At 40.8% G+C, this 18846-nt stretch overlaps 1 protein-coding gene across 2 annotated transcripts in view; it reads right to left on the bottom strand.

Annotated features, from left to right (window-relative positions):
* The window catches only part of ESF1 (ESF1 nucleolar pre-rRNA processing protein homolog), a 41375-nt gene that overhangs the window by 9949 nt on the left and 12580 nt on the right, over positions 1–18846 (bottom strand). For both annotated transcript variants that reach the window (XM_081941847.1, XM_081941846.1), the window contains exons 8-11: positions 17910–18024; positions 14657–14810; positions 12206–12361; positions 6152–6273 (exon numbers count right to left, since the gene is read on the bottom strand). In XM_081941847.1, coding sequence (XP_081797973.1) covers positions 6152–6273; positions 12206–12361; positions 14657–14810; positions 17910–18024 — 547 coding nt within the window. The remainder of the gene's footprint in view (positions 1–6151; positions 6274–12205; positions 12362–14656; positions 14811–17909; positions 18025–18846) is intronic.

Genomic DNA, 18846 nt, shown 5'->3' with positions numbered 1-18846 from the left:
GGTATGTTAATCGAAAACCCTTGGACCTGAAGGACTTGCATAGTGGTCGCAAGGTTCCTTCGCGCCTGACTAGGTGATGAAGATTGCATGAGAATGTCATCTAAATATGCCTGTAATCTGATAGGCACCTCCCGCAGTGCCGCAACCAGGGCCGTAAGCACTTTGGTGAACACTCGAGGCGCAGAGGAGAGCCCAAAGGGCAACGCCATATATTTGAAATGATGACCAAGGTAGGAAAAACGTAAATACTGTCTATGCTGGGGCAAGATGGGAATGTGTAGGTATACCTCTATTAAATCAATTGATGTTAAAAAATCTCTGTGTCTAACGCTACCCAAAATAGTCTGTAAGGAATGCATCTTGAAACTTTTATAACAAATAAACTTGTTTAATTTTTTAAGATCAAGGATCGCTCTCCAGGTCCCCGAGGCCTTGGGCATGACAAAAAGTATAGAATAAAATTCTTGGCCGCGTTGGTCCGCTGGCACCATCTGAACTGCCTGTATATCCAAGAGATGTTGAATCGCCTCTTGCATGAGATTTGGTGGATTTGCCCCTCTGGTAACGGTCCGATTGACCCCCTCTGCCTAGAGAAATATCCCCCCTGCTGCCTATACCCCTGGGTGCCATAGTCCGACTCCCGAAAGGACGAACCATAATCCTGGTTCCGAAAGGATGATCCCCCCATCGTGGCCACGAAAGGAAGACCGCCCGGGGTATGGAGCAGAGTGGGAAAACCCCTTCTTGGGCGATGTAGGTAGGACCTTTCTCTTGTCCTTGTTCTCAATGATATAAGGGTCCAAGGCGTCCCCAAAGAGATATTTGCCCTTGAAAGGGGCCGAAGCCAAACACCATTTGTGGCGCACATCCGCCTGCCATTGGTGGAGCCATAACAGCCTGCAGAAAGCCACAGAAGACGCCATGGCATGGGAGGCAAATCTGGCTGATGTAAGGTTGAGGCCCGGACTGCCCATGCCGCTCCCTGGTGGCCACGCTGCAAAGTGAGGTCCGCTTTCTTGTCCTCTGGTTTTAGGACATCTTCTGGGCCCCCAGGCATATTGGCCGAAGTGTAGAGGGCAGTGACTGGAGCATCAATTGATGGGGTTGACAGGAACTGGGCCAAGTCATTGGCCTCGTTAAAAAACTTTTTGTCAGAGGTCGATGGAGTTGGGCCGGAGGTGGGGACTTCCCACTGACGTTGGACCAGGTCAATAAAAATCTTAGGGGTTGGTATAGTTTCCGATGGAGTCTCTTGCTCAGAAAAAAGGGTGTCAGCTGAAACATAGTAGGTTGAGGAGTAGTCGGGGTCAGCTGAGAACCAAAATTTGAGGCCATCTTGGCCTTATATAGCAGTGATGGGAACAGGGTTGGAGGAAAAAGGCCAGAAAATGACTTCTGGTCCGGCTCCCTACCCTCATCTTCTGAAATTTCAGCTTCTTTGATTTCTCCCTCCTCAGAATCAGAAGAGTCAGCTGATAACTCCTCATTCGGTGCCAAGATACCCGCTGTAGCCAAAGGTGCTGGGGCACCATAGGTCGGTCAGAAACTGGTGCTTGTGTTGCTTGCTTTTGGGATTGAGTATCCCTCTGCTGCAATCCAGCTGCAATGCCCTGGGAAATTGCAGTTGCAATGATGTCCTGGAAATGTACCATGCATAGGGGGTTTGGTTGATTAATGCCTGATAAGGCAGATGGCCCAGTTGAAGTAGATGGCATAGTGTCCATCTTTGCAAATTGGGAGGCACGATGTGAGTTGCAGGAGGTGCAAAGAAATTGATCTCCTGCGCTGGCCCCCAAATGCCACAGACATCAATGGGAAAAAGAGGGTTAAGGGAAGCCTCCCTGCCCTGCCTGTCCCCAGGAGAGAGCTGCAAAGCCAGCTGCATTTGAGCAAGCTGTGGGGTAGCAGTAGAATGCAAGGAAGGAGCCGCCTTAGATGCAGCCTTTTTGTGAATACGCTCCAAGGCTTTCTCCTTCCGTTTCTCATAACGAGAAGCCGGTTTACCAGACTTTTTAGACTTCCTAGCCCTTGCTGAAGGCTTTATAGTCTTCTTTATACCCCTTTGCAGTATCAGAAGAATTAGAAGTTGAAGGTCTGGGGGGGGGGGGGGCGATTGGGAGCTCCCTGCCCTTCCACCATTTGAGGGCTCTCACTTTGACCAGGGGTGGTATTTCGACAGAACTGGCGGCTGCCATTTTGAATTGGAAGGAAAAGGCGCAGAAATACAAAAATGGCACTCCGCGCCATTTTTCAACCGTTCGGGACCGCTGACAGACAAAGCGACTCGCTGAAGGACACGCTGCTCCACACAGTGAAATTCACGCCTTGAAGGCTTGGGTCGCTCCGTGGTAGCCTAAAGGCTCTCAGCAGTAGATCGAATAGTTAAATCTACCGCGGTTCACTACTCGACTGTAAGCAAGAGCGGCGGAGCATTTCCCCGAGCCCGGCTGCTGATTAAAGCGCGCAGGGCAGGCAAAGGGTCCGGGCGCAATCAAAAGAATCAGACGGCAAAACCAGAGAAATGCAGCGACAGCGGATTTTCAAAACAGTGAACTTCGCAGCTCCAGAGCTATTCAAGCCACGCTTATGTTTCAAGTCAGCAAAAGACCAATTTTAAACAGCCGCCACCTTCCGAAGCCTTTATGCCCCAAAGGGACTTACAGGCACAGACCCACAAGGCTCCTGCTCCTAAAAGGGGCTTAAGCTGTCCAGGGTCGCTCCCAGCATGATGTTATCCCTTCATGCAATGTACTCACAAAGCCAATATCTCAATTTTTCTTTTCAGTCAAGAACAAAGCGATGATGCATCCGTCCTCATTGAGGGACTGAGTCGGAACTGGGCTTTGCCTAGCGACAGGGGCGTGGTTTCAACAACTGTCAGGCTCAGTCCTCGCAATGAGTGAAGGTCAACCCAGCCTGGATGCTACCTCCACCACTATGGAGAACTAATCTGATACACAGCATGAGGTAGAAATATATGAGTGAGGTTGCACAGAATTACATATTTATATAGAGAAACAAACATAAGAAATTAGAAGGCTTAACTAATGCCACATATTTTTTTTTTTAAAAATCAACATTCTTATGCCATTTTCTGGCTACACTTGTTTATTTATTCCTTAGAGGTAAATGGGTTTCTGAAGCAAAAATTCTTCTCTATGTTTCCTGGACTTTTTCAGCTTTCTATAGATTTCAACCTTTAATCAGGGGCTCAAAAGAACAGACTTAGTATTCTCTTTTTTCCTGGCCCCGTTACTCAACTTTTCTCTTTGATCTAAAAGGATTAAACATTTCTTCAGTTGAAAGGGTGGGATTGGGCAGAATCTGACTGTATACACGGACAGAACATGCCCTTCTTGCTCATGAAGATTTGCATTTTATTCCTGAAATGTGTATCCTGGCATAACCGTCTGATATGAGGCACTGCTCCTTCTACAAGTTTCATAAGATAATGTATAGCCCACTTTCTTAATTACAGAGATCATACAAATAACTCAAAATCATAATAATCATAAACACACACACACACACACATATATATATATATATAATTTTTGGCTGATACATTCTGAAGAAAGAATTAACACATCCTCAGAGAAGAAGGTTAACCTTAAAATAAAGACCTTTCTACTTTTGACTTCTCAGTGAGAAAACTTAATCATGGAGTCTCTGAAATCTGTTTGCTAGCAGAATCACAAAATGTTTATTTCTTTGATGAGCTTTTCAGTGTTAAAAAGAAAAACAAATCAGCAGGGAAAATCTGTCCATTGCTCAAGATTTATATTTAAAGACATCATTTTTATTTAAATTTCGGCAGTTCAAGATGGTTTTTCAACAACACTAATGAATATTCCCTTTAGCGATGGAGAACTTATCAAGGACATAGTATCAAGGGAGATGTGTCTATAGAGCTAATACATTTATTTTTCTTTTAATCCTAATCTATCTTTCATACACAAGGCTACCAAAGGCAAAAGAAAAACAGTGTTTTGATTTCTTGATGACCAATTATTTGCCTGATCTTATACTCTCGTTAATTGCAGTTCAAGTAACAAGAAAACTGTGGGGTTTCAAATGAACTATCTAGCAGATAAAAAATTCCTTAGAAATATCCATGGGCTCATTGAGGAAAGTGTTCCATATCAACCAGCCTGACTACTAAAATCATTTGGAGGCATTCTCAAGCATCCCACTGTATGACAAGTGGCAACTGGGGAAACACAGCTCTTCAGAGCAACACCCTACTAATGGATAACTCTATTTAGATTGGATCATCTCACATTCACACTGCTGTCTTTTCAATTCCAAGCAAAGAACTCTCATTTCTAAGCTCTAAAACCTGCATTCCTTGGACAAACTTCACATCTCTTATGCAAGAGATTAGTAAAATGTCTCTTCTCTGAAACTCCAGAGAGAGAGAGAGAGAGAGTGAAAGAAGAAAAAAAAGAGTTGTCATGGCAAGAATGTACATCCCAATGATAATCTCCACCTAAGTTGATCTGTGGATTCAACCTTTACTTGCTTCAACACTGTCAAAAGGCTCACCATGAAAGAATGTAGCCCTCAATAAATAAAAACACAGATCTGGTTTAGAAAACACAGTATAGATATAGCTCAACATTTGTGTTTTGTTAACTTTTATCAATTGAAATTGTTATTATGCATATCTTTCTCCTTTTTTTTCTGCAAATCATCCACGGTTATCTTTTTCCTCTGAAGATGAGACATACACATATGAGCAATAAATAAATGATAAACAAATGAAGCTCCCTGAGAGACAGCACCCGATACCCATGGGTTCCATTGCAGAGTGCAGCCATGTATTGGGAATGTTCTGAAAAACAGTCTTGCCTCCCAATCAATGTTCCCTCTAATTTTTTTTCAGTGTGTGCGGAAAAGTATAGTGTTTGAGCGGCACATTTTCATGCCTGAGCACCTGATTTTTTTTAGCCATAATTGCCATCAGAGCAGATGTTGGGGAGGGGGGCAAGGAGGAAAAGGGTCCCCTCCCTCTCCCTCAGACCCCTAGGAAGGAAAGTAGGGAAGGGAGGGGGAGGGAAAGGAAAGGAAATGGGAAAGAAGAAAAGGAAAGGAAAAAGGATAGGAAATGGGAAAGAAGAAAGGAAAGGAAAAGAGAAAGGAAAGGAAAAGAGAAAGGAAAGGAAAGGAAAAGAGAAAGGAAAGGAAAAGAGAAAGGAAAGGAAATGGCAAAGAAGGAAAAGGAAAAGAGAAAGGAAAGGAAAAGAGAAAGGAGAAAGGAAAAAGGAAAGGAAAGGAAAGGAGAAAGGAAAGGAGAAAGGAAAGGAAATGGAAAAAAAGTAAAGGAAAAGGAAAGGAAAAGAGAAAGGAAATGGAAAAGATGGAAAGGAAAAAGGAAATGAAAGGAAAGGAGAAAGGAAGGAAATGGAAAAGAAGGAAAGGAGAAAGGAAAGGAAATGGAAAAGAAGGAAAGGAAAAAGGAAAGGAGAAATGAAAGGAAAAGAGAAAGGAAAGGAAAAGGAAAGGAATATAGAAGAAGGACAGAAAGGGAAAGGAAAGAGTTGAAAGGATTGGTACTGCTCAAAAATCAAGTCTCAAGATCCCGTGGACCCTTTGGCTCAGACAGTCCAATTCCATGCTGGTTCCCTCTCTCCCCAAAGCGAAGGGATCGCAGAAAGACTGCCCAGTCCAGAACGGGGCTTCAGACGACGCAATGCCTGAGAAACCCCGGATGTGCAGAGAAAAGCAGGCTACAACCAGCGAATCATGTTATCCTAGGAACCAATGAAGCCCCATAGGACCAATGGGAATTCTCCCTTCTGCAACGTCATCTGTCTCCAGGCAGAGTCTTTCTTGATTTCACCAATCATAGATGGAAGAGAGAGTTCGGTGCAGAGAAGGAGAAGGGAGGGAGGGGGGATATTTCAGTCATATTTTAAGACATTAAAAAACACTGTGCTGCAGTTTGAAACTTCTGCGCGGCATTTTCTTGTTATGTGCGCGGCTGCGCAGGCGCGCAGCTTAGAGCGAACATTGCTCCCAATAAGCCTAGCCTGAAATGAATCCCAGCATAAGGATCATAGATAAAAGATTTCTGTGTACTAGAGTAAGTTCTTCAGGGTTTTCCGAAGATAGAAACATTTAAAACTGCGTAACTTAGGTCATAAATTACCTTTTGCTTTTTCTTCATTTTCCTTTTCTCTTTCTTCTTTTCTAGAAATTGCTGCCAGGGAGTCAGATTATCCTTGCCTTCTAGCTTGTTTCTTACAATTTCTTCAGCATTTGCTTTCAGACCTGTAACCAATGAGAGAACACAGGCAGCAGCTCTTTACACCAAACCAGTATTTTAAAATTGGAACGGGATAGCATATTGCATGAGTGTAAAGCTGTGGCTTCAATAACAGGCAAAAAAACAACCAACCAACCATTAATGATTGCTTGTTCTCAGTGGTCTGACTGGTACTTACTAAGTTGAACCCAGTTCTTATTCAGCAAGCCAGACAAACTAGTCCTTTTGAATCATTCCTTGCCATATTCTGTTGCATTCCACCCAATTTTCCTGCCTATCCAATCTGTAGATTGCAGAAAGATTGGGCTTTCCAATATGTAAATAGGAATCAGTATACATAGTCACTATCTTTCTAGTCTTGGTATCTATATATTGTTGGTAACAATGGCATGAAAACAGACAGCAGAAAATCTATTTAAAGGAGGACTGAAGCAGAGAAAATGAAGCCCTGTCTTTTTTTTATAGATAATATCAGTCTTCTCTTGTACCTCATTAATAGTTTTGAAGTATTTATCTTGCAGCTGAATTCAGAAGGAATCCAGATAAACCCATGAAAAAGAACAATATTTCCATCAGAAGAAAAGGCTGCATTTTTTTATCCTGGTTTAAAACCTAGAAAATGTCATTCATAGAGTTGTTATTAAGGCCAGATCTAATGACCTGTACTTGGGACTATCCTGAGAAACTACTAGTAAGTTTCAGACGTTTGAGGGGATGATAGTATCTTTTTTGAATGATTTGGCAGAAAATGAATGTTTCACCTTCCACATTAAACCCTTCAATTTTCTAGGCATAATTTAAGGGAGTGATCATGAAAAAAGGGCATAACTGGTCACATGAATAACCACATGTTTTATTCATCATTTTAGATTTATATGTGTTAAACTTGTTTTAGATGATATATATTTTCACTTCACAGACTGCAATATTTTAGATTTATACTTGCATGGTTAATTAACCTACCAACAGCAAGCACGATACCAGATTTCACATGCATACGTGAGTTCTCCGAAATCAGGCCATAACCATATTATGATGATGTATTAATTATACTTTTCGTTATACCTTTTCAAGTACCGTATTTTTCTGAGTATAAGACGCACCGGAGTATAAGACGCACCAAGGTTTTGAAGAGGCAAATTTTTAAAAAATTAGGTAGGTAGATAGAGGGATAGACAGGGAGGGAAAGAGAGAGAAATACAGTAGGTATGTAGGGAAAGAGAGAGTAGTTAGGTAGGTAGTTAGATAAAGGGGGGGAGAGAGAGAGAAATAGAGATAGAGAAATACAGTAGGTAGGTAGGAAGAGAGAGTGTGTGTGTGTAGGTAGGTAGGTAGAGGGATAGAGAGAGAGAAATAGAAAGAGAGAGAAATACAGTAGATAGGAAGGGACAGAGAGAGAGTAGGTAGGTAGGTAGGTAGACAAAGGGAGAGGGAGGGAGAGAGAGACAGAAGGTAGGTAGGTAGAGGGATAGAGAGAGAGAAATAGAAAGAGAAATACAGTAGATAGGTAGGGAGACAGAGAGTAGTTAGGTAGGTAGGCAGGTAGGTAAAGGGGGAGAGAGAGAGAAATACAATAGGTAGGTAGATAGGGAGAGTGTGTGTGTAGGTAGGTAGAGGGATATAGAGAGAGAAATAGAAATACAGTAGATAAGTAGGGAGAGAGAGAGAGTAGTTAGGTAGGTAGATAAAGGGAGAGAGAGAGAGAGAAATACAGTAGGTAGGTAGGGAGAGAGAGAATATGTGTAGGTAAGTAGGTAGATAGAGGGATAGGGAAAAAAGAAATAGAGAGAAAGAGAGAGAAATACAGTAGATAGGTAGGGAGAGAGATAGTAGGTAGGTAGATAGGTAGGTAGGTAAGTAGGTAGATAGAGGGATAGAGAGAGAGAGAGAAATAGAGAGAGAGAGAGAAATACAGTAGATAGGTAGGTGTTTCTGCTGGCACAGCACTTGATCAATGTAATTCTCATCAATCAGTTAAAGAGCTTTCCAAAAGGAAAAAAAGTTTTTGCACTCTGCAAATCTCCCAGAAATGACCTGTTTGTCACAAAAATGGGCCCTTTGTTTTTTTTTTAAGCATGAATAGCCTTGGGGGGGGGGGCTTGCAGAGTGTTGCGGGGGGGGGGCAAAAACAAGCAAAAAACGGCCCGTTTTTCATCAAAAAAAATGCATGCATAGCCTTATGGAGGCTTATAGAGTGCTGCTGGGGGCTGGGGGGCAAACCATGGCCCGTATTTTGCTCATTTCTGCCCTCCCCAGCCCCTAGGAGCTCTCTGAAAGCCTTCATAAGGCTATGCATAGCCATTTTGGTGAAGGGGCAGGGCTTCGGGAGGCAAAAAAAAATGCTGTATTTGATGTATAAGACGCACCCAGATTTTCAGCCTGGTTTTTGAGGAAAAAAGGTGCATCGTACTCTGAAACAGTGACGTGCAGTGACGTGCAGTGACGTGCAGTGACGTGCAGTGACGTGCAGTGACGTGCAGTGACGTGCAGTGACGTGCAGTGACGTGCAGTCAGGTGAGGCAAGTGAGGCACAGCCTCACCACTCTCATCATGAAAAAAAAAAGTAAAAGAAAAAAGCTGAGCTAGTTACTGCCTCACCGTGGATGACTCTGCTTAACTGTTAAAAAAAGCTGGAAAAGGTATGTGTGGGTTGGAGGGAGGGGGAGGAATTCAAACTTCATCCTCTTGGTGCTGTGCAGGGCTTTGGGCAAAGGCTGGAGGGAAGGACCCTGGCTCACTTGTGCTCTCCCTCCTCAAGAGTAGTTTGATTGCAGGCAGAGCCACGTTGTGGAGCTGGTGTGTGTGCTACAGCATGGCTCTTTGCCTGGCTTCCTGCCTCCTCCTGTGGTCTCCTCACTGGTGCTCTCCCTCCCCAAGTGTAGTGACTTCCTCCCCAGGCCCCCATTCATTTATCTCTCTCTCACACACAGCTGGATAAAACTATATAAAAATCTAGCCCAGCTTCACTGATTACAAGTTTGAAAAGGCAACGTGGCTCCGCCTGCAATCAAACTACACTTGGGGAGGGAGAGCACAAGCGAGCACTGAGGAGATCACAGGAGGAGGCAGGAAGCCAGGCAAAGAGCCATGCTGCAGTACACACACTTTCCCCCAGCCTCTTTCTTTTGGAAGGCTCTGATCGGCTCCCCTCCGGCTTCTCTGCCTCTCCTCTCACCCCAGCCTGCCAGCAGGAGGTGAGTGGGTGGGCTTTATTGTGTTCCAGGCATTTCCCACCCAGACAGCAGGCTGCATTTGCAATGGTGGAGGTGTTTAGGAAAGGCAGCAGGGGAATGGGGGGGATGGCAGAGGAGCTGCTTTCAAGCCACTGGAAAAGATATCCAATCCAACTTTTGTGTGTGTGTGGGGGGGGGGGGGTTGTTTGAGAGTGAGAGTGGGAAGGGGTAGGAGAGATAGTCCAATCCAACTTCTGTGTGTGTGTGTGTGTGTGTGTGTGTGTGTGTGTGTTTGAGAGAGGGGGAGGAAGGGAGAGAGGGAGGAAGGAGGGGAAGGAGAAGAAAAAGAAAAAGAAAGAAGGAGCAAAGGAGAAAAACAAATGCTGGCGCTTTAAATTGGAACTGAGCATGCCTGGCTGTGGAATTCTGGGAGTTGAAGTCCACAAGTCTAAAAATATTTGAAACCCAGCACTGTGTCAGTGCCTCACCAGTCATAAACCTCACCACACGTCACTGCTCTGAAAAATATGGTACTTTGATTACAGAAGGACATTTGGGAAGGTTTAGTTACAAAAAGCTTTTCATATAAGAGGGAATACAGGATGCAAAGCTTTGATATGTTAAGAAAAAAAATGGCAAGAAACCAGTTTCAACAAATCATTTTAAAATGGCTATATTAAAATATGAAATAGCCTAATTACCTTCTTCATCTGAATTGAGAAGTCCTTTATAGAAATTGTTATGTGAGGCCTTTCTTCTCCACATGTATTCCAGCACTGTGATTTATTTCATATAAATCACGATTTACCTCAGTATCTGAACTGGGAAAATATAACTTGCAATGGGGAGCCAAACCAGGATAGCTAATAACTGACACCTGGTTTGACAACAGAAGTGCAACAGCATATACATGACTGCATAAGCAATTGACACTTAGCAATCAGGACTTTCATTTCTCAGACTTAGTTTAAAAACAACTATGACTAAAGCTGTAATGGGACTCTGCAAAAATGATCTCGGCAACAGGTGTTTGAAACATAATGTGGTAAGCAATTTATGGTAGAAGCTAAGACAATTTTGGTTCAGCGCTCCCCCCCTCCCTTTATAGCATGCCAAAATGCAATCAGCCTGTTCTAACCTATCTGCTCTTTGTACGAAAAGCAACAACAGTTACCGCTAGCAAATTAAGAGATCACTGAGGTAACTACAAAAACAAATGGACTTTTTCCATGTTGATGGCAGCCTTAAAGTGTTATTTTAAAAGGGCAAGGTTAGGTGTTGAAGCATATTTTTCCATAGCAGGAATCCTAAAAAAAGAATTTTTCAGAGAATGAAATCAACTGCTCCATTTGGAAGAAAACAACTTGGATGTAATATGAAATATAAAGGGAATGAATTTCTGCCATAAATTAGATTGTCTTACAAGCCACTTGCCAAACCATTTCCCAATTTCTCTAAGCAACCACAATGTGCAAAGTTGAAGCAGTGTTTAGAGGAAATAAGAGAAAATGGTGAGAAGTTGCAGGATACGCCATACTTCAAACGTGTTCATTTGTAATTTTTGAACAATACATTTATAACGGATCTGTCACAAAATTAAAGCACTGTAAATAATGAACTGAAAAGGGTTTTTTCTCCTAGATTCCTCTAGAATTTTGTTTTTGTTTTTTAAATGAAACATTTCCACCAATAGAGACGGGCACATCTTCAACACATCTTAACCATTTATTAGCTTTTACTGAAGCAACAATACCTCACCGCAATATAGGACACAGATCTTTTCCCAAAGTGAAAAGGCAGACATGAGATTTAGAGCAGAAGAAATGAAAATATGTCAAAAAAAAGCCAGCACCGCTTAATTTTCTTTCTTTCTGCATAAGGAATCTGCATATGCAAAAGCAATTTTCCACAGATCTTATGCCGGAAGACTGAGACTTACGATTGGGTGGGACCAGAATTTTGCTCACTAAGCAATGCAGTCATGTAAGTATTAACTGCACCCGATTTTACAACCATTTTTACGGTGGTTGTAAAGTAAATCACACGGTCATTAAGCAAATTTAGCTTCTCCAATTCATTTTACTTGTCAGAAGCTGGCTGGATCAAGTGGCTGCAAAAAGCTGCAAAACCATCATAAATCCGACTGCCAAGTGCCCAAAATGCAATCACGTGACCGCAAAAGGTGGTGCAACAGTCGTAACTTTGAGGACAGGTTATAAGTCCCTTTTTTCTGGGGCCATCGTAAGTGTGAATTGTTGTTAAATCAATTGTTATAAGTTGGGGGCTATCTGTTTTGCTATGCACTATTGAGACATATTTCAGAAAGATAAATACAGTACAGTATTTGTGAGTATAATCATTCTGCAGCTGCTAAACTCTAATATGTCAAGCTGGGAGTAGTCATGCAGCTGTCTTCCACAACTGTTCTGGTGGCAGAAAGTCTTTGATATCCCTAAAAATATCAGCAAAGGTTCCACTCTATCTCTGTGCCACTCACAGACAACTAGAACCAAACTCATGGCTGACAAATTCATCTTGCAACCAAAATCAAAATAAACCTTTTACACTCGTATTCCTTTTCCATAAACCGATATTTAAATACTTTTAAGCAGACTAATTTCACTTAATATTAACTAATCAATAATTTGATCGCTGCAATCAGTATATACTTTAATGATGGAATTTAAGTAATTCAGTCTTTTTTTTTCAGTGGGGAGAAGAGATCAGAAATGGTCCACCAGTTCTAGAAAAAAGAGTCACCTACCAGGAACCCATTTAATTTCCATTTCCATATCAGTGTCTTGGTGCTTCTTTTCTTTTTCCTGGATACTCCGAAGAAGCTCTCTGTATTTTGCTATCTGGTCTTCATCATCTTTGGAATGTTCTTTAGGTTTATCACCATCGTTGGTTTCATCATTACCTTTAAATAAAAGGGAAGTAAGAATCTTTCAAAAAATGGTTATATAAAAAATTAAATCAGTCATATTTGAACCAGGGAAGGGGAGAGGGAAGAAACCAGGCCCAAAAAAACGAGTAATCTCCAAGCATGCATGCTTCAGATGAAGTCTGGAGTTTTTTTCCCCTCCACAACTATCTGACAACTAAGCACTGCACCCTGATTTTCATTTTAGATAAAAAAGATTATTCTGATATCTATTCCAGGATTTGGAAATGAACACTTTCTAATGACACTTCTCATGAACTCCACTTAATGGGAAACTCAATGACTTAATTTATAGATTCAGTTAAAAAAATAGTTTCCTTTTTAAAAAAACTGGGTAAATGCAGCTAATTAGAACAAGATAAATGGCTTTCTTCTATGCAATATTTCAATAAATATACTGAATAAAATAAGTACACATTGCCTGTTTCCATTAGATTGCACTTCTCCCTTTGCTTTTTAAACAACCCAGATTTATTCTTTTTCTATTGCTGTTTTTACTTAGTCCCCAATAAAAATACTGGTTAGAATGTTATGTACAATATCTTATAATTCATAAGGAACATGTTAAAAGAATGAATGGCCTTGCATTTTCTATTTTAAAAAAGGAATTATGTTTTCAAAATCTGAGAACGTTCCAGGTTGAAAATATGCCAGCATACATCTCTTGTTCCATGATAAAGCTTTAATCAGAGTACTCGACTATGATTAGCAATGAACCTTTCATGTAATTTGTTACAACAGGAAAATAATGCAGGAAAAGTATTTTCCAAACCAGTGTAAATCAATGAATTTGATCAATGAATAAATGAATCTAAATACCAATATAGATGCAGAAATAAACAAAAGTTTCTGATTGGAAAAAAAGCAATTAGCAGAAGTGGAGAACCCTGCTATATTTGTGCACAGATTTACACTGTATAAGTATTAGGATGCAGAATTGATTATAATAAGAAGGAACCAGGTTTAATTCTACCAGCAGCAATTAAAGAATATTGGGTAACGGAGGAATGAACGAATGAGGCTTGGGTAGTGGTCATAGTATTGACACTGAGGTTTGTTAAACATTTATTTATTTAACATTACATAGCTACCTCACAAAAACATAAATTTATACAACAATCTAAAAACAATAAAACATAAAAGCCATGTGACATGACCTTATATATCCATCTTGCTGGTTCCCCATGGGATACTCAAAGTTGATGGAGAACCCATGTTTTAAGGGCCTTCTGGAAAGTTAACAAAGATAGGGCTAACCTCACCTTGTTGGGGGGGGGGGGGGTGCAGAAAAGGCATGTTGCCTGGGTCCTGTCAGAATTCTTTTGGAGATCTACAGCATACCTCTTCTGCAGGACCTGCTTCCCTTCTGCATACAGAGGAGAGCTGGCATCTCCTGAGCGGTGGAGAAATGGAGCTCTGATCCTGAAGATCCGAGCTCCATTCCTGCATCCTGTCAAAGATATTCTCTTCCACACATAGAAGGGAGCTGACATCCTTGGGCAGGCAGCTCTTTCAGGCAGCCCTTACAGATAAGAGGAAGCTGAAATCTAAGCAGAGAGTGGAGAGGCAATACAAGATAAAGAATGTCTGATGTCTCAAACAAGTGAGGGAAGCTCTGCAAGGCTCAGTGGAGGTCGTGCACAAGTATCTCTCACCCAAGGACTGAAAATCTTGCTTAGATTTTGGCCTGGAGGATTTCAACCCCTGAGCAAGCCTCCCAGGATCTCCCTGCCCCAAGGCATGGTGCGTTCCTTAATCTGGGATTTCATCCGTTTAGCAACCTCAACTGGGAGTGCTGAGATTGCAATCACCAAGTGAAGCAGTCACATGATATCTCACTGAATGACTGCTTCTAAGTCAAAGGCCTACTTTTCATTATACATTTTGATAGATCTGAGTTCAGACATCATAAGGCTCTGTAGTTTCTTTTAAAATGAAAGGGAACAATTCCCCTCTCATGTCCACGAAATAATTGGGGGGGGGGAGCATGTAAATCAGAAGCTTGTACAGGTTTATTCACACAGTAAATAATATGGTTTTCCATAGCAACTACACAATGCTTGTGCTTCAAAAGTTTTAAATGGGGCTCCTAATTGGGTACAGTATGGATGCTGGTGGGGACATTTTTTTAAAAAAAGAACTGAATGTTTGATTTACGAAAAACGTAATTTATCCATTAGTAACTTTTAATAGAGATCATGAAAATTGTTAATACAATATTGTTTTAACATCCTAAACTGCTTAGATGAACCTTTTATTAGTTAGCAATACCTTTTTCTTTTTCATCCTCCTCCTCTTCCTCTTCTTCTTCACTTGATGAGGCTAAATAAGCTTGGAAGTCCATGTCCAGAAGTTCATCTTTTTTAAAATTTTTGCTCAGGGAAGTCACCCTTTCTTGATCCGTCTCATCCCACGTAATGTCTACCTTACCAATAGAAAAGATAAATATGCTGCAACTTATTATTGTAAAGATGCACTGGAAAATCACATAAAAATTGGCTCCTGCACTTCTGTCAACAACTTTGCTTAACAATAGTTTACTGGATAAACCTCAAATGAATATTTCCTCACATGATATTGTTGAAAGAAATGTCCCTCTGGGTTCAGCTCCAAGTGGGGAAAAAGACACTGGAGACATGGAGGCTGCTTGGAAAGATGGTTTAATGGTGGACACATGGCTTAAGTCCTGAACAGAAAAGGTGATCACATGCTTTAATGTTGGGTGAGGAAGAAGAGAAGAGCCGAGGAAGGGGCTTGCTGGGCTTTTTATAATCTGTTCAACCCCACCACTCTGTTTCCTGTTCCTGTGTAAGAAATGCATTCTGATTGGTTGTCAGACTCCCATGGGGCCATGCAGGGGCAATTCTCTAGGATGTGTTTTGAATCCAAGTTTGGTTGAGTTCTCAGATGCATGTGGTGAATGGGTAAAGGCTAATCATCCCTTAATCCCATCACCCTGGAGCTGAAGGGGAGAACTCTTTATTATGTAACGGGACTGTCTTGGGCATCTTAATGACCCATTGACATACGGGGCAGGCAGGAAGCTGCAGGTAGCTACTTTATCTTTAAAACAGGTTTCTCTCTTTTCACATCCAGGGAAATATAATATTCTGCCTTTTCAATATTTCCTAGGATATTTCATTTTTCTAGGAGAGGAATGGGTTTTAACTTCCTACAATATGAAGCCATCAATTACAATGGCTAAGCTTGTGCAACATGCTGAGCGAAAACCAAGACATGCACATATTGTTTTAGCACCTTATATAACTTCTAGTCACAATTTATATGCATGCTTGCTTATTCCAAAGAAATCATCATACAAATGCCAGTTCCAATTCGGGGTCATAAGATACTCCGCTGTAGTGCTAAGAACTGTCATTTACAACCAAAGGGAATCCAGCAAAGTCCTACCTTCAAGCACTGGCGGAATATTACTGAATATTACTGAAACAAAGTGTATTGAGTAAGAAATAGAAATCTGTGAGTGGCGCGGTGGTCTAGAGATGAAGATGCTCGCCTCCCTCCTTGGAAGGTTGAGAGTTCAATCCTAGGCAGCGACAAATGTGTAATCTCCATGTAGGTGCTAAGAAGGGCATTGGTCAATAAACATTCAGCTCCATTCAGCTGTCCTGACCAAAGCAAGGGATTCAAGGTCATAAAATGAAAAAAAAAAAGAACAGAAATCGAAAGAGCCAAAGTGGGAAAGTTATGTCAGCTTTCCTTATAGGTTGTCAGAGCAGCTCTAACTTTGGATGGAATACATCAACTAATACTAGTGAGAGAAGATGGCCAGCAACTTCACATATTACTTCATCCTTCTTATTTTCCTTTCCTCAGATTTAACAAGATATTGGAATATATGAGTCACCTGGGCCTTATTAAAATAACAGTAACTGGGACTGAATTGAAACAATGGCTATGATCATTGGAGACAGGTAAGAAGCTGGTTACTAGGACAACAGACTAAATCACAGAAAGGTTTGTTCAAAGTATTTCCTGTTATGGAGTGTTTTCAGATAGTAACTACATGCATTCGGTTATTTCAGTCCAAAGAACAAAGTTTCAAAACAAGCTTCCATTTTTAAATTAAACATTCAGGTTCTTCTAATATCAGCCTTGCAGCTATTGATAGATGGTTCATTTGTAATTTATAATTTGAGACAGGACTTCTCAAATTAAGCCCCATGGTGGCCAACGATAGGAAAGGATGGGAACTGCTCTCCACCCAGAGAACTGAAGATTCCATCACAGATTCATTGGATTGAAAACTAAGGCAATGAATCCATGCTTATCACATTAAAAAAAAATGCTCCCCTATTCTACCACTAATTGGGGAAAAAAAACTAAAAAGGAAATACAAATATTCTTGGTATATACAGTACAATTTATCCAAACTTAACAGAGACCAGATCTCAATAATCAAGTAAAGATCTTCATGCATCAGTGGGTTGCACAAGCCTGAGTGGCTTTCTGTTATTTCATGTGTGTCCCAAAAAGGCAAGCATAAGTTGTGCAAGTTTCATTGGGGTTAGGTTGTCTCTTCAATAAATTTGCTCCTGCTCCTGCTGCTGCTTCAATTATTGTGCATCCCACGGGGTAAGCTGTGAGCCATGTGAAACTCCATCAAACAAAGAGGAATTCATAAATACCATGCAGAGACCATCTTTATAGAATGAAGTTATTGTGGAAGGAAATGGAGAAACGCAGGCTTTGGAATTTTCAATTCCCATAGACTGAACTCCTTGTCCAAATATTCAGGTATCCTCAACTTTCAAAAATTCATTTAGTGAACATTTAAAGTTACAATGGCATTGAAAAGTGACTTATGAATCTTTTTCACAGACTGACTCCTATTTATAACGGTTGCAGTATCCCAGCGTACTGTGATCACCTTTGGTGACCTTTCCACATGCAAAATCAATGGGGAAGCTAGATTCACTCAACAACCGCATTATAACTTAGCAACTGCAGCGACTCATTTAACAACTGTGGTAAGAAAGGTCGTAAAATGCAAGATAGGTAGTTAATTAATTAATGCAAAATTAATTTAACAACTTATCAACAAGAATATGAGGCTCACATATGGTCATAAGTCGAGGACTACTTGTAGATAGCAATAGAGAAACAGAGATTTAATAAAGTTATTGCTCTTTGTGAACTGTTACAATAGAATGGACCCCCCCCCCCCCTTAGAATCACAACCTGTACTTTTTAGACTTTTTTCCTTGGCTTTCAAAGGCAGTCCTTAAATTACAAAAAATAAGCAATGTACAGCTAGCGTGATGTCTTCATAAAATCAGAATTATAATAAACTGCTGCCCTATTATTTAATTATATAATTACTACTATCCTCTCCAAGGAGAGCAGTAGGAAGGGGCCTCTTTTGCAAGAACAATTTATATTGTATCAACACATATGGGTTGTTTTCCCCTTCCAGCTACACTCTGACCACTGCTATATTTACAAATGAAGCACACAAAGGTAAACAACATTCTAAATAGCTATAAAAACATTGTTAAGGTACCTTTGATGTTGCCACAGCAGCGGATGTGAAGTACTTTGGTTTATAAGCAGCCACGTCCACTTCAGAGGCCATGTCCTTTGGCTCATCATCAAATGTCACATCATCTGGAATAAATCTTAGGAGCCAGAAGAAAATAGCTCATTATTTAAACAGCTATTGAAATACCTCAAAGGGACAAAATTGATAGGCCTAGTTTTAAATTAGTATTAGCTGTGAAAAAAGCAATGACTGAATAAGAGAAGGGGGAATGACAAACTGAAAGTGTTAGCCTTTTACTCAAGAGCAGGAACTGAAAAATGATACTGATCCGATGATGATGATGATCTTCTGTGCAGAGCACATTGGGCAGCAAGTGTTATCCAGTGGTTTTGATCATTTGCAGCAATCCCATCATTATAATAATGAATTCATAATAATCTGATCCTATCATTAATGCTAAAAACATGTAATCTGGGGGACAGTTCTGACCACCTGCCAGATTCCAGTTTTTTTTCTCCAAAGGACTGCAATTCAGTGACAAAGGAAACAGCTTAAACCTAGAGATTAGCAATGAGCTCCACATTGCTGTTGCATTACCACACATTAATCCTATTTGTTTTGTTTTTTTTAAGAATTTAGTTTCACCAAATATCAATTTCTAACACGCATCTTCTGTTCAGAAGCTGAAAATCCAATGAAATACTCAGAAGCTGCAAAAGGATATGAGCAACACTTTTCAATCCATACATTAATCCAGAAGATGTGGATCATATCAACAGGATGTCTTTAACTATCCCTTTTTATAGCTTTTTGCAGCCCTCCTGTTATGCCTAATCATAGTTGAAGTGCTCCCTAGCCAGCATACTCAATAAGCAGGAATTGCAAGTGTTGTGGCTTAACTGCCAGCTTGGATAAACTGCTTTAAAGCACAGATAGCAACCAAAGCAAATATTTAGTG

The sequence above is a fragment of the Natrix helvetica genome (genome assembly GCF_964273705.1).
Source record: "Natrix helvetica genome assembly, chromosome: 2".
Lineage (NCBI taxonomy): Eukaryota > Metazoa > Chordata > Lepidosauria > Squamata > Natricidae > Natrix > Natrix helvetica.
Note: the sequence above shows the minus strand (reverse complement) of the source record. Positions and strands in the feature narration are given on the sequence as shown.